General features: G+C 36.0%; 3 protein-coding genes and 1 pseudogene across 3 annotated transcripts; all 4 read left to right on the forward strand.

Annotated features, from left to right (window-relative positions):
• Positions 1 to 212: 212 nt before the first annotated feature.
• Positions 213 to 2,800, forward strand: LOC125815886 (pentatricopeptide repeat-containing protein At3g49170, chloroplastic-like). The gene is given in 2 exon segments (XM_049495454.1): positions 213 to 263; positions 265 to 2,800. Coding segments are annotated over 2 exon segments (2,550 nt in total). The 3' UTR covers positions 2,764 to 2,800.
• A 719-nt stretch (positions 2,801 to 3,519) lies between these two features.
• On the forward strand, positions 3,520 to 4,697 carry LOC125815900 (extensin-2-like; annotated as a pseudogene).
• A 2,736-nt stretch (positions 4,698 to 7,433) lies between these two features.
• LOC125816565 (extensin-2-like) lies at positions 7,434 to 8,516 on the forward strand. Its single transcript, XM_049496179.1, has one exon. It carries the CDS (start codon positions 7,434 to 7,436, stop codon positions 8,514 to 8,516), a length of 1,083 nt encoding a protein of 360 aa, XP_049352136.1.
• A 2,359-nt stretch (positions 8,517 to 10,875) lies between these two features.
• On the forward strand, positions 10,876 to 11,969 carry LOC125815899 (extensin-1-like). Its single transcript, XM_049495472.1, has one exon. The coding sequence runs from the start codon at positions 10,876 to 10,878 to the stop codon at positions 11,839 to 11,841; it is 966 nt and encodes a 321-aa protein (XP_049351429.1). The 3' UTR covers positions 11,842 to 11,969.
• The last annotated feature ends 2,422 nt before the right edge of the window (positions 11,970 to 14,391 follow it).

The raw sequence follows: 14,391 nt of genomic DNA on the forward strand, positions 1-14,391 counted from the left end.
ACGGGTATTTTTACTAGTAATAAAATAATCAAAAAAGTGAAATAGAAAGTATGAATATAGGAGAATAGAGAATAAAATTGATTGCAGTTGGAGAAATATTCTCAATTTTACTGTATATATATATATAGAAAATAGAGAGTAACATCGAGTTCGGAGATGTCTTATAAATGTCCAATATGGGAACCACAGAAGCGAGAATACCGTTATAGATAATGATAACTCTCTCTCTTCCCTCTCCCGCCAAATTCATCCCTCCTTCTCCCAAATCCAAAAAACCTCAAATCCCGTCGAATTAGGAACCCTGATTTCGAAGCTCTGAAGGATACTTTGATTCGACAAGCCAATGTTGGAAATCTTAAGCAAGCAATCTCGACGCTTGATCACATTTCTCAAATGGGTTTTACCCCTGACCTCACCTCCTATACAGTTCTCCTCAAATCTTGCATCAGGACCCGAAATTTCCAAATTGGGAAACTTCTACACTCTAAACTCAACGATTCGCCACTCGAACCGGACACCATTCTTCTTAACTCGTTGATAAGTTTATATTCTAAAATGGGCAGTTGGGATACTGCTGAAAAGATTTTCGAGAGCATGGGTGAGAAGCGGGATTTGGTTTCTTGGAGTGCAATGATTTCGTGCTATGCTCATTGTGGTATGGAGTTGGAATCCGTGTTTACTTTCTTTGATATGGTGGAGTTTGGGGAGTACCCGAATCAGTTCTGCTTCTCTGCGGTGATTCAGGCATGTTGTAGTGCGGAGTTGGGGTGGGTTGGGTTGGCGATATTTGGGTTTGTGATTAAAACTGGGTATTTTGAGTCGGATATTTGTGTTGGGTGTGCACTGATTGATTTGTTTGCTAAAGGGTTTAGTGATTTGAGGTCAGCTAAGAAAGTGTTCGATAGAATGCCTGAGAGGAATCTTGTTACTTGGACTTTGATGATTACTAGATTTTCACAACTTGGTGCTTCAAGGGATGCTGTTAGACTGTTCTTGGAAATGGTTTCTGAAGGATTTGTCCCTGATAGGTTTACGTTTAGTGGTGTTTTATCAGCTTGTGCTGAGCCAGGGTTGTCTTTGCTTGGGAGGCAACTGCATGGTCGGGTGATTAAGTCTAGGTTGTCTGCAGATGTTTGTGTCGGGTGCAGTTTGGTGGACATGTATGCAAAAAGTACGATGGATGGATCCATGGATGATTCAAGAAAGGTTTTTGATCGGATGGCTGATCATAATGTCATGTCTTGGACTGCTATTATAACTGGATATGTGCAAAGCGGTCACTACGATATGGAAGCTATTAAATTGTACTGTAGGATGATAGATAGTCCAGTTAAACCAAACCATTTTACATTTTCTAGTCTTTTAAAGGCATGTGGAAATATTTCGAATCCTGCTATGGGCGAACAGATCTATAATCATGCAGTGAAATTGGGTCTTGCATCTGTGAACTGTGTAGCCAACTCTCTAATTAGCATGTATGCCAAGTCTGGTAGGATGGAAGAAGCCCGAAAAGCTTTCGAACTTCTGTTTGAGAAGAATTTAGTTTCTTATAACATAATAGTTGACGGATATTCAAAGAATTTGGATTCTGCAGAAGCTTTTGAACTTTTCAGCCATTTAGACTCTGAAGTTGGGGTTGATACTTTCACGTTTGCTAGTTTATTGAGTGGAGCTGCAAGTGTAGGTGCAGTTGGAAAGGGAGAGCAGATCCATGCTCGGGTCTTAAAAGCAGGGATCCAGTCCAACCAATCTGTCTCCAATGCTTTGATATCTATGTATTCTAGATGCGGTAATATAGAGGCTGCTTTTCAAGTTTTTGAAGGAATGGAAGATAGAAATGTAATATCTTGGACTTCAATTATAACAGGTTTTGCAAAACATGGATTTGCCCACAGAGCCGTGGAATTGTTCAATCAAATGCTTGAGGATGGTATAAAACCAAATGAAGTCACATACATTGCTGTTTTATCAGCTTGTAGCCATGTTGGTTTAGTTGATGAGGGATGGAAATATTTTGACTCAATGTCAATAGATCACGGGATAACTCCAAGGATGGAACATTATGCATGCATGGTTGATTTGTTAGGCCGATCAGGCTCTCTTGAAAAGGCTGTTCAGTTTATCAAATCACTGCCCTTGAATGTTGATGCTCTTGTTTGGCGCACCTTGCTTGGGGCTTGCCAGGTGCATGGTAATTTACAACTGGGGAAGTATGCCTCAGAAATGATTCTTGAACAGGAGCCAAATGATCCAGCAGCACACGTCTTACTATCTAACTTGTATGCTTCGAGGGGTCAATGGGAGGAGGTAGCAAAGATCAGAAAAGACATGAAAGAAAAGAGAATGGTGAAGGAAGCTGGATGTAGTTGGATAGAAGCTGAAAATAGTGTCCACAAGTTTTATGTAGGTGACACAAAGCATCCCAAAGCAAAGGAGATATATGACAAATTAGGTAAGGTAGCACTTAAAATAAAGGAGATAGGCTATGTTCCTAAGACAGACTTGGTGCTTCACGAGGTGGAGGATGAACAAAAGGAGCAATATCTTTTCCAGCACAGTGAGAAAATTGCTTTGGCCTTTGGTCTTATTAGCACATCCAAACAAAAGCCCATCAGAATATTCAAAAATCTTCGAGTATGTGGAGATTGCCATAATGCGGTGAAGTTCATATCAGTAGCAGAGGGAAGAGAGATAATCATTAGAGATTCTAATCGTTTTCACCATATTAAAGATGGACTCTGCTCCTGCAATGACTATTGGTGAAAGTCTTATTGTCAATTATGGTCTTATTGGCAAGTACAGACCAAAGTTGCAAACATGACTAGAATACTACAGATCATTCTAGTATATGGCGATGAGCATAGTGCTATGAAGCCATGTATCTGCAATCGTGTAGATAAGTACAGAACGAAACCATATGACTTGCACATTCATTTTTCTGGTGTATTTTGTATATCCCAGTTTGTATTATGTAATGAGGAAAAACCAAAATTTGCAAATTTTAGCAACTACGGAATTGTCATTTATTAGTTGATGTTTGATTCATAATATTGTCATTAACTACATAAGCGTTGTATTTTAACTTTACAAAATTTCTGTGTTTTCTGGTAGCTTTGCCGTGGATCGTGATCTTACATAGGCTTTGTTTGTATTGAAGCCCATTGCTGATAGCTGTTGCATATATGTTCTTTTTGCTCTTCTTTTGAGATAGGGGTAATGTCGAACTCTAGATCATACGTCAACTTACAGATTTTTGCATTGAGAAAACAAGGAACATTTCTTTGTTCTGTGCATTATTGAGAAATAATCAGTCCTTAACTACTTTGTATTTCATATAAATTAATATTTGCCACCAGATAATGCCTCCCACTTTGTACTAATAAAAGTTTTTATTTGGACCTTGCTCTCAGCTTAGTGGGCAAGTGGGCAATTAAGAAGCTATTATTACATTAATGTTGAGAAGGGTGTCATTTTGTTTCTCTATAAAAACCAGAGCTTCGTACTCAACTATGCAACACAAGTCTTAGTTCTGTCCTTTCCTTCTCCAAGTATAGTGGTTCCAGTTCAAAATGAAAAGCTTAGGGAAGTTGGGACAATGATCTTTTCTAACAGTTGCTTTGGCAATTTGCTTAATAGCCAGCACTGTTGTTGCTGATTACTCTTATGAGTATACTTCACCCTCACCTTCTCACTACTCTAACAAGTACTACAAATCACCATCTCCATCCAATTATCATGTGCCCACTCCTTATTACAAGAAACCTTATCCATCACACTACTACAACAAATCACCAACACCTTTAAAGCACACTTATTACAAATCGCCATCACCAGCAAAATATTACAAGTCACGTGTTCCTTCAAAGCATTACTACTACAAGTCACCCATTGTAACCAAGTATTACAAGTCACATGTTCCTTCAAAACACTACTACAAGTCACCGGTTGCAACAAAGTATTACTACAAGTCCCCAACTCCTTCAAAGCATTATTACAAATCACCCACTCCTTCTAAGTATTACTACAAGTCCCCAACTCCTTCAAAGTACTACTACAAGTCCCCCTCGCCAGCAAAGTACTACAAGTCGCCTACTCCGTCAACACACTATTACTACAAGTCACCATCCCCAACAAAATACTACAAATCACCCGCTCCATCTAAATACTACAAATCGCCTTCACCAACAAAATATTACAAGTCACCAGTTTACTACAACTCTCCTCCACCACCACCAACTTACTATGAGAAATCACCTTCATACTACAAGTCACCTCCACCTCCACCAAAATACTATGAGCAATCACCTAAGTACTACAAGTCACCTCCACCCCCACCGAAATACTATGAAGAATCACCATCATCTTACAAATCTCCACCACCTCCACCAAAATACTACGAGCAACCACCAACTTATTACAATTCTCCTCCTCCACCATACTACCAAGAATCTACACCTTCCTATAAATCTTCTCCACCTCCTCCAAAGACCTATGAACAATCACCTACATACTACTCACCTCCACCACCACCGTACTACAAAGAAACACCAACCTATGCCTCACCGCCACCACCTGAGAAGTACGAGGAACCTGTCACCTATGCTTCAGCTCCACCACCTGAGAAGTACGAGGAACCTGTCACCTATGCTTCACCTCCACCCCCATCACCATCTCCCCCACCACCAATCTACTACTAATAGTCAAATCCATTCTTTTCAATCTTTTCCACTAACTTTGGGGTTTTCCATTTCCTTTTATGCTTCCCAAAATGATGGACTTTGTGTGCTGTTTGTTCTTTTGTTTAATAATTCGTAATATTTATCATTGGAGATTCAAGTAAGATCTCCATCATTTTGGCTTATTGTATCAAGGTTTTATTTTGGTGTAATTTATCGAGAATTCTACTTTGCTCAATACCAACTTCTCTTTGTCTAATATTTCTCAAGAGTATTTTCCCCTCAATAATGGCATATAACTTATCTACTACAAAATTTAACGAGAAAAAAAATAGGAAAGGTGCAAATTATGGTCTGGATGATGCTTCAACGAATTGCTGTATTTTGGATATGGATTATAAGTGTACTTACCAGCTTTTAAGAAAATAAAATTGTACATAAAATAAACAGAATAATAAAAAACTGAAGAGAATTTTAATTTAGTCGTATGAATTATGCTTCTAAAAATATTTATCGATGGAAAAATAAGTGAAAAGATATAATATTGTGGTGGATCTTAAAAGGTGAAATTACAATATACAAAACAAAGACTCCATCAGAAATTAGCCCAATATAACTTTTTTTTTTTCACTTTTCTTAAAAACATGGATGGTATTCCCACTTTCTTTTTCATTCTCATAATAAATAAGTTAAACAATAAATATAAATTTTAATAATCTCAAATAAAGAAAAAATCTATAATAAAAAATGTTGCAGTTACCTTTTAAATATGAAAATTGTATTTCAATATTATTTTAAGATTGGTAAGTTTACCAAAGACGAAAATGATTTATTTGATATTATGGATGACTGGTTACGGAGGGACCGTTTCGTTTTTGTAGGACACACCTAAATTATTTGTGCTGCTATTTAACTCCTCCCGCCGGCTGATATTTCCGGTGCCGGTCGTCGGCCTCCGCTGGTCGATGCTCCCTCGTTTGCTGCGTCAATGACTACTTCCTTATTAGTTATTGGGAGAGATGATTGGACAAGACATGACACATTTGCATGTTATCGAGTACAAGACCCTAGATAGTAAGATATAAAGGTCAAAGATTAGGGTAGAAGGTAAGTAAATAGTCTAGCGTTGTCTTGTTTCTTTATGTTGCTGCTACAGTTCTCTTCTTCATTGTTTCCAACATGGCTTTTTCATTTATGTATTTGCTTTGAACACTTGATTTGTGTTATATTTTACTTGAGACGAGGGTTTACTGGAAATAATCTCTTTACCTTTCCTCAAGGTAGGGTTAAGGCTACATAACACTACCATCCCTTAACCCTGGGATTACACCGGGTATATTGTTGTAATACTTAATAATTTGATCTTTTTGATAGAATTAAGGGTTGTCAACCAATGAGGATTCTTTGAATTTTATACTTATCCCTACTCTGTCTTGTAATCCCTCTTCAAACTAAGAAGACTCATGTCAAACACCTGCCTAACATAAGTGTACCAAGTTGTGTTATGTAAGCCATGAGTTAGGTGTGAAATAGGTTTTGCACTTTGCCGCAGTTAAGTGGCTTCACTGCACGCACCTATATGGATAGTAGGCTTGTGTTGTGTTCAATACTAAGTTTGTATGAACTCCAAGAGATTGTAGATCCTTTAAGGCAACTTTCCTCCATATGATTTTTGGTCTACCTTATTCCACGGGCGGAGCCACCTTAGGCAAATGGTGGTCTGGTGAACACCCTTCGCCATAAAATTATATGGTGTACAGAAGTTAAATGTTAGTTAATATGAGAGTATATTTAAGTTTGCACACCTATGAGAAAAAAAATTGCACATCCCTCGCTAAATTCCTGGCTCCGCTACTACCTTAATCCCCTTAATACATTCAGTTTTCATGTTGCGTATACCTGCATTTGGTTTCCACGTACGAGTGGGACATGATCAAACCATCTTCTTTTACTATCTCATGCCACTTTTGCTTTTCTTTTTCCCTCTACCTGTGTGTAAATTCTACCTGATGTGATTACTTCTAATTTTGTCTTTGTACATGAAAAAGAAAAAAGATATAGTCCTATGGTATAACTACAGGCTACTAATGCTTTTTTTTTCTTCGAATAAGCAATTCATATGCTAATTTTTAAAGAGACCATAGGAATTGGCATTTTCTCCGAGAAAGATAATCATGGTGAGCTTCATTGAAGAAGTTGTGTAAAGAACATCGTCGACTTCATGTACCATTCGTTATGTATATTGTCATTAATTACATAAGCATTGTGTTTTAACTTTTCGAAATTTCTGTGTGTTTCTGGTAGCTTTGCCGTGGATCTTGATCTTATATAGGCTTTGTTTGTATTGAAGCCCATTGCTGCTGATAGCTGTTGCATATATATTCTTCTTTTGAGATAGGGGTAATGTCGAACACTTGATCATATGTCAACTTACAGATTTTGGCATTGAGAAAACAAGGAACGTTTCTTTGTTCTGTACATTATTCAGAAATAATCAGTCCTTAACTACTTTGTATTTCATATTAATTATTATTTGTCACCAGATAATGCCTCCCACTTTGTACTGATAAAAGTCTTTATTTAGACCTTGCTCTCAGCTTAGTGGGCAAGTGGGCAATTAAGAAGCTATTATTACATTAATGTTGAGAAGGGTGTCATTTTTTTCTCTATAAAAACCAGAGTTCCCTACTCAACTATGCAACACAAGTCTTAGTTCTGTCCTTTCCTTCTCTAAGTATATAGTGGTTCCATTTCAAAATGAAAAACTTACAGAAGTTGGGACAATGGTCTTTTCTAACAATTGCTTTGGCAATTTGCTTAGTTGCCAGCACTGCTGTTGCTGATTACTCTTATGAGTATACTTCACCTTCACCTTCTCACAACTCTAACAAGTACTACAAATCACCATCTCCATCCAACTATCATGTGCCCACTCCTTATTACAAGAAACCTTATCCATCACACTACTACTATAAATCACCAGCACCTTCAAAGCATGCTTATTACAAATCGCCATCACCAGCAAAATATTACAAGTCACATGTTCCTTCAAAGCATTACTACTACAAGTCACCCATTGTAACCAAGTATTACAAGTCACATGTTCCTTCAAAGCACTACTACAAGTCACCGGTTGCAACAAAGTATTACTACAAGTCCCCAACTCCTTCAAAGCATTATTACAAATCACCCACTCCTTCTAAGTATTACTACAAGTCCCCAACTCCTTCAAAGTACTACTACAAGTCCCCCTCGCCAGCAAAGTACTACAAGTCGCCTACTCCGTCAACACACTATTACTACAAGTCACCATCCCCAACAAAATACTACAAATCACCCGCTCCATCTAAATACTACAAATCGCCTTCACCAACAAAATATTACAAGTCACCAGTTTACTACAACTCTCCTCCACCACCACCAACTTACTATGAGAAATCACCTTCATACTACAAGTCACCTCCACCTCCACCAAAATACTATGAGCAATCACCTAAGTACTACAAGTCACCTCCACCCCCACCGAAATACTATGAAGAATCACCATCATCTTACAAATCTCCACCACCTCCACCAAAATACTACGAGCAACCACCAACTTATTACAATTCTCCTCCTCCACCATACTACCAAGAATCTACACCTTCCTATAAATCTTCTCCACCTCCTCCAAAGACCTATGAACAATCACCTACATTCTACTCACCTCCACCACCACCGTACTACAAAGAAACACCAACCTATGCCTCACCGCCACCACCTGAGAAGTACGAGGAATCTGCCACCTATGCTTCACCTCCACCCCCATCACCATCTCCCCCACCACCAACCTACTACTAGTAGTCAAATCCATTCTTTTCAATCATTTTCCACCAACTTTGGGGTTTTCCATTTCCTTTTATGCTTCCCAAAATGATGGGCTTTGTGTGCTGTATGTTCTTTTGTTTTAATAATTCGTAATATTTTTCATTGGAGATTTAAGTAAGATCTCCATTATTTTGGCTTATTGTATCAAGATTTTATTTTGGTGTAATTTATCAAGAATTCTACTTTGCTCAATACTATTTCTCTTTGTCTAATATTTCTCTTGAGTATTTTCTCCTCAATAATGGCTTATAACTTATCTACTACAAAAAATTTAACAAGAAAAAAAATATGAGGAACGGTGCAAAATATGGTAATGGATGGATGCTTCAACAAATTGCTGTATTTTGGATATGGATTATAATTGTACTTATCACCTTTTAAGAAAATAAAATTATATAAAATAAATAGAATTTTAATTTAGTCGTATGCATTATTCTTCCAAAAATATTTATCGATGGAAAATAAGTCAAAAGATATAATATTGTTGTTGATCTTAAAAGGTAAAACTACAAAATACTCCACCAGAAATTAGCCCAATATAACTTAAATTTTTTCAGTTTTCTTAAAAACATGGATGGTATTCCCACTTTCTTTTTCATTCTCATAATAAATAAGTTAAACAATAAATATAAATTTTAATAATCTCAAAATATTGGTAGATTCTCAATTTGGTGAGGATATAATACTTTGCTTTAATTCCATTCCCCTGCCAATAGTTTCCCTTAATTAGTTGGCGTTGTTTATGTTTACTGTAAGGACGGTGGCATACGTTGGTCCTGGAGTTTGGTTGACTATGGTAATTATGAGGAGAGGTAGAGGTATGCTGAATTAGTATTGGGAGAGGTGATTGGATAAGGCATGACACGTTTGCATCTTTCCGAGTACATGACCCTAGATAGTAAGATATGGAGGTCAAAGATTAGAGCAGAAGATTAGTAAATAGTCTAGTGTTGTCTTGTTTCTTATGTTGTTGCTACGGTTCTCTTCTTCATTGTTTCCAATATGGCTTTTTCATTTATGTATTTGCTTTGGATACTTGATTTGTGTTATGTTTTACTTGAGTTGAGAGTCTACCAGAAATAACCTCTTTACCTTTCCTCAAGGTAGGGTTAAGGCTAGATAACACTAAATACGCTCCCTTAACCCTGGGATTACACTGGATATGTTGTTATAATACTTTTGTCAATCAATGAGGATTCTTTAAATTTTATACTTATCCTTATTCTGTCATGTAATCCCTCTTCAAACTAAGAAGACTCATGTCAAACACCTGTCTAACATAAGTGTACCAAGTTGTGTTATGTAAGCCATGTGCGAAATAGGTTTTGCACTTCGCCGCAGTTAAGTGGCTTCAGTGCACACACCTATATGGATATTAGGCTTGTGTTATGTTCAATACTAAGTTCGTATGAACTCCAAGAGATTGTAGATCCTTTAAGGAAACTTTCCCCATATGATTTTTGGTCTGCCTTATCAAGGGCGGAGCCACCTTAGGCGAGGGTGGTCTGGTGAACACCCTTCGCCATAAAATAATTATATGGTGTACAATGGTTAAATGTTAGTTAATATGAGTGTATATTTAAGTTTGCACACCTTTAATACAACCAAGAAGAAAATTTGCACATCCTTCACTAAATTCCTGGCTCCGCTACTACCTTATTCCCCTTAATACATTCAGTTTTCATGTTATGTATACCTGCATTTGGTGTACACGTACAAGTGGACATGATCAAACCATCTTCTTTTACTATCCCATGCCATTTTTGCTTTTCTTTTTTATTTCCCTCTATCTGTGTGTAAATTATACAATATGTGATTACTTCTTATAATCTTGTCTTTAAACATGAAAAAAGAAAAACTATAATCCTAAGGTATAACTACAGGCTACTAATGTTTTTTTGTTTTTTTTTCGAATAAGCAATTCATAATCTTATATAGGCTTTGTTTGTATATATATTCTTCTTTTGAAATAGGGGCAATGCCGAACACTTGATCATATGACAACTTACATATTTTGGCATTGAGAAAACAAGGAACATTTCTTTGCTCTGTGCATTATTCAGAAATAATCAGTCCTTAACTACTTGGTATTTAATTTTAATTATTATTTGTCATCAAATAATGCCTCCCACTTAGTACTGATAAAAGTCTTTATTTAGACCTTGCTCTCAGCTTAGTGGGCAAGTGGGCAATTACGAAGCTATTATTTCATTAATGTTGAGGAGGGTCTCACTTTTTGCTCTATAAAAACCAGAGCTCTCTACTCAACTATGCAACACAAGTCTAAGTTCTATCCTTTCTTTCTCCAAGTATATAGTGGTTCCAGTTCAAAATGAAAAGCTTAGACAAGTTGGGACAATGGTCTTTTCTAACAGTTACTTTGGCAATTTGCTTAGTAGCCAGCACAGTAGTTGCTGATTACTCTTATGAGTATACTTCACCCTCACCTTCTCACAACTCTAACAAGTACTACAAATCACCATCTCCATCCAACTATCATGTGCCCACTCCTTATTACAAGAAACCATATCCATCACACTACTACTATAAATCACCAGCACCTTCAAAGCATGCTTATTACAAATCGCCATCACCAGCAAAATATTACAAGTCACATGTTCCTTCAAAGCATTACTACTACAAGTCACCCATTGTAACCAAGTATTACAAGTCACATGTTCCTTCAAAGCACTACTACAAGTCACCGGTTGCAACAAAGTATTACTACAAGTCCCCAACTCCTTCAAAGCATTATTACAAATCACCCACTCCTTTTAAGTATGACTACAAGTCCCCATCGCCCGCACAGTACTACAAGTCCCCATCTCCAGCAAAGTACTACAAGTCACCTACTCCATCAACACACTATTACTACAAATCACCATCCCCAACAAAATATTACAAATCACCCGCTCCATCTAAATACTACAAGTCACCTTCACCAACAAAATATTACAAGTCGCCAGTTTACTACAAGTCACCTCCACCAAAATACTACGAGCAACCACCAACTTATTACAATTCTCCACCTCCACCATACTACCAAGAATCTACACCTTCCTATAAATCTTCTCCACCTCCTCCAAAGATCTATGAACAATCACCTACATACTACTCACCTCCACCACCACCGTACTACAAAGAAACTCCAACCTATGCCTCACCGCCACCACCTGAGAAGTACGAGGAACATGTCACCTATTCTTCACCACCACCACCTGAGAAGTACGAGGAACCTGTCACCTATGCTTCACCTCCACCCCCTTCACCATCTCCCCCACCACCAACCTATTACTAGTAGTCAAATCCATTCTTTTCAATCATTTTCCACCACCTTTGGGGTTTTCCATTTCCTTTTATGCTTCCTAAAATGACCGGCTTTGATTGTTGTGTGTTCTTTTTGTATTAATAATTCGTAATATTTAACTTCGGAGATTTAAGTAAGATCCTTGAGATCTTCATCAATTTGATTTATTGTATCAAGATTTTATTTTGGTGTAATTTATCATGAATTCTATCTTTGTTTCATATTTTTTTGTTCTAATTGACTGAATTCTTACGCATAGGCATAGGCATAGGCATATGCATATTTTGTTAATTTTCCAATTATTTTTCTGAAAGGATTTATCAACGGGAAATAAGCCATAAGACATAGCGTTGATCTGAAAAAGGTGGAAATATAAAATGAATAAATAGAAGAACACCAGGAATTAACACTGTGTAACACAATAATCTTCACTTTTCATAAAAATAAATAATCGTAACTGTATTTCCACTCTTTTTCATTTCTCATAATAATAAGTATGTTTGAAAATAAATATAAGTTTTAATAATCTCAAACAAAGAACAAATTTACCAGGGGTGCCAAACGAATACGAAAAATCGATCGAATCGATCGAAGTCAATCGAATCAAATCGATCAAAGTCAACCGAATCGAATCGATCGAAGTCAACCGAATCAAATCGATCGAAGTCAACCGATTCAAATCGATTTATATCATTTTTTCAATAAAATAATGGACTTTTATTTAAGTGTATAACCGTCTCGAACAATAGGGAATTTTTTTAATTTATAAAAAAACCCAAAAAAATCTGAACCTAATCGAATAGCCTTACGTGTATATAAATATATTTTATATATGAACAATATGTCAAATTTAATATATAAATATATTTTATACTTAATTTTTTTCAAATATAAATATAACCTAAGTCCTAGACCTGGTGACTAGATGACTTTAGGTCTTTACTCTTTAATTAACATTTACTTAATTATGTTTAAAATTAAAAGATACTATAATAGATACTCCTATCAAACAATACGACACAACATATGCAAGCAATTCTATTAAATTTTTAAGATAAAAAAATACGACAACAAGGTTTTACATTCTTGACTTCTTGGTGAAGAATTGAAGTACTTCTTCAGGAATATACTTGCGAAAGAAATATTTTGATAATAGTATATTTTGAGGTGATATTTTAAAAATAAAAAAATTGAAAATTCATTGAATGGTACCGATATCGAAGAGAAACCGATATGATTGTGATAGTTTTGAAAATTTTAATTTTGGTTATACATTATAAAATACTTAAAAAATTGAGATAGTATAATTTTTTTTTAAATAATTGACCGAACCGTCTCATTAACCTCCTTAAAACTTACCACAAAGCTTACAACTAATATAATATAGGAATAAATATTTTTTTTACCTTCTTTGATAATTGTTTCTTAATATTGAAATCGATACTACAAAATAAGTGAGATATATAAAGTTAGGTAACTAGAATAAGTGAAATCATAAGGAATATTTTTGTTTTCAAAGTTTACACTCTTATACAATAAAGTTTACTAGTCGTACTTACTATAAAATAAGATAAAGAACAAACGAAAAAGGGTGAAAATTGCCCCTGAACAATGCGAAATAGACCACTTATACCCTTCGTTATATCTTGGGATAAAAAATGCCCATGTTGTTATCCTAAGAGACCACAAATACCCTCAAGAGTTAACACCCCAAATTTTTAGTGACATGGCAAGCCACATGAGACTAATCCTTCCACCTAAGCGTTGCCAACTAGGATTCACTACAAAAGAACTAGACCTTTAGCGGTGACAACAGCGCCACAAAATCCCAGAAAATCGTCACTAAAGGTTTTTTAACAATAAATTCTGATTTGTGTGATTTTTCTTCATTGTTTTAAAAAACCAAAATGATATCGATTAAGGAGGAGTTTGAAGACACTATATGTTTTATTTTTATATCATATGTAAATGTATAAAATGTACGATGATGCATTATGTAGTAGGAGATTTGAATCGAGAAGTAATTTTGATGATTTCCGTAATAATATTGGATGTTTTTAATGTTAATAGTCCAAGTTATTTATTTTAGAATATTAGGTTGCAACCGAAAATTAATTATCATATTATTTTGTTGAAAAAATAGATTTTACTAGCGAATGGTTGTTGCAGCCTTAGTCGCCACTAAAAATCGTTCATAACCTTTAGTGGCAATATTTTGGGATTTTGTGGCGATTGTTGTCGCCACTAAAGGTCTAGTTCTTTTGTAGTGAATCCTAGTTGGCAATGCTTAGTTGGAAGGATTAGTCCCACGTGGCTTGTCATGTCACTAAAAATTTGGGGAGTTAACTCTTGAGGGTATTTGTGGGAGGAAAGACTCAAAATAGTCCCTCATCTTTGGGTTAAGACTCAAAGTCATCCTTGAGTTTTCACATGGAGCACTAATAGTCCCTCATGTTTGCAATATTGGTGCACTTTTGGTCCTCCTAAAAATTTTTGCCTATTTTTTAACATTAATTTTGTCCATAATTTTATGTAAGGAGT

This window comes from Solanum verrucosum, unplaced genomic scaffold (assembly GCF_900185275.1).
Source record: "Solanum verrucosum unplaced genomic scaffold, falcon-dt-bn FXZP01000261.1, whole genome shotgun sequence".
Lineage (NCBI taxonomy): Eukaryota > Viridiplantae > Streptophyta > Magnoliopsida > Solanales > Solanaceae > Solanum > Solanum verrucosum.

What these genes read in the sequence shown, in the direction of transcription:
- LOC125816565 (XM_049496179.1), top strand. Translation starts at nt 7,434, where the DNA reads ATGAAAAACTTACAGAAGTTGGGACAATGGTCTTTTCTAACAATTGCT.
- LOC125815899 (XM_049495472.1), top strand. Translation starts at nt 10,876, where the DNA reads ATGAAAAGCTTAGACAAGTTGGGACAATGGTCTTTTCTAACAGTTACT.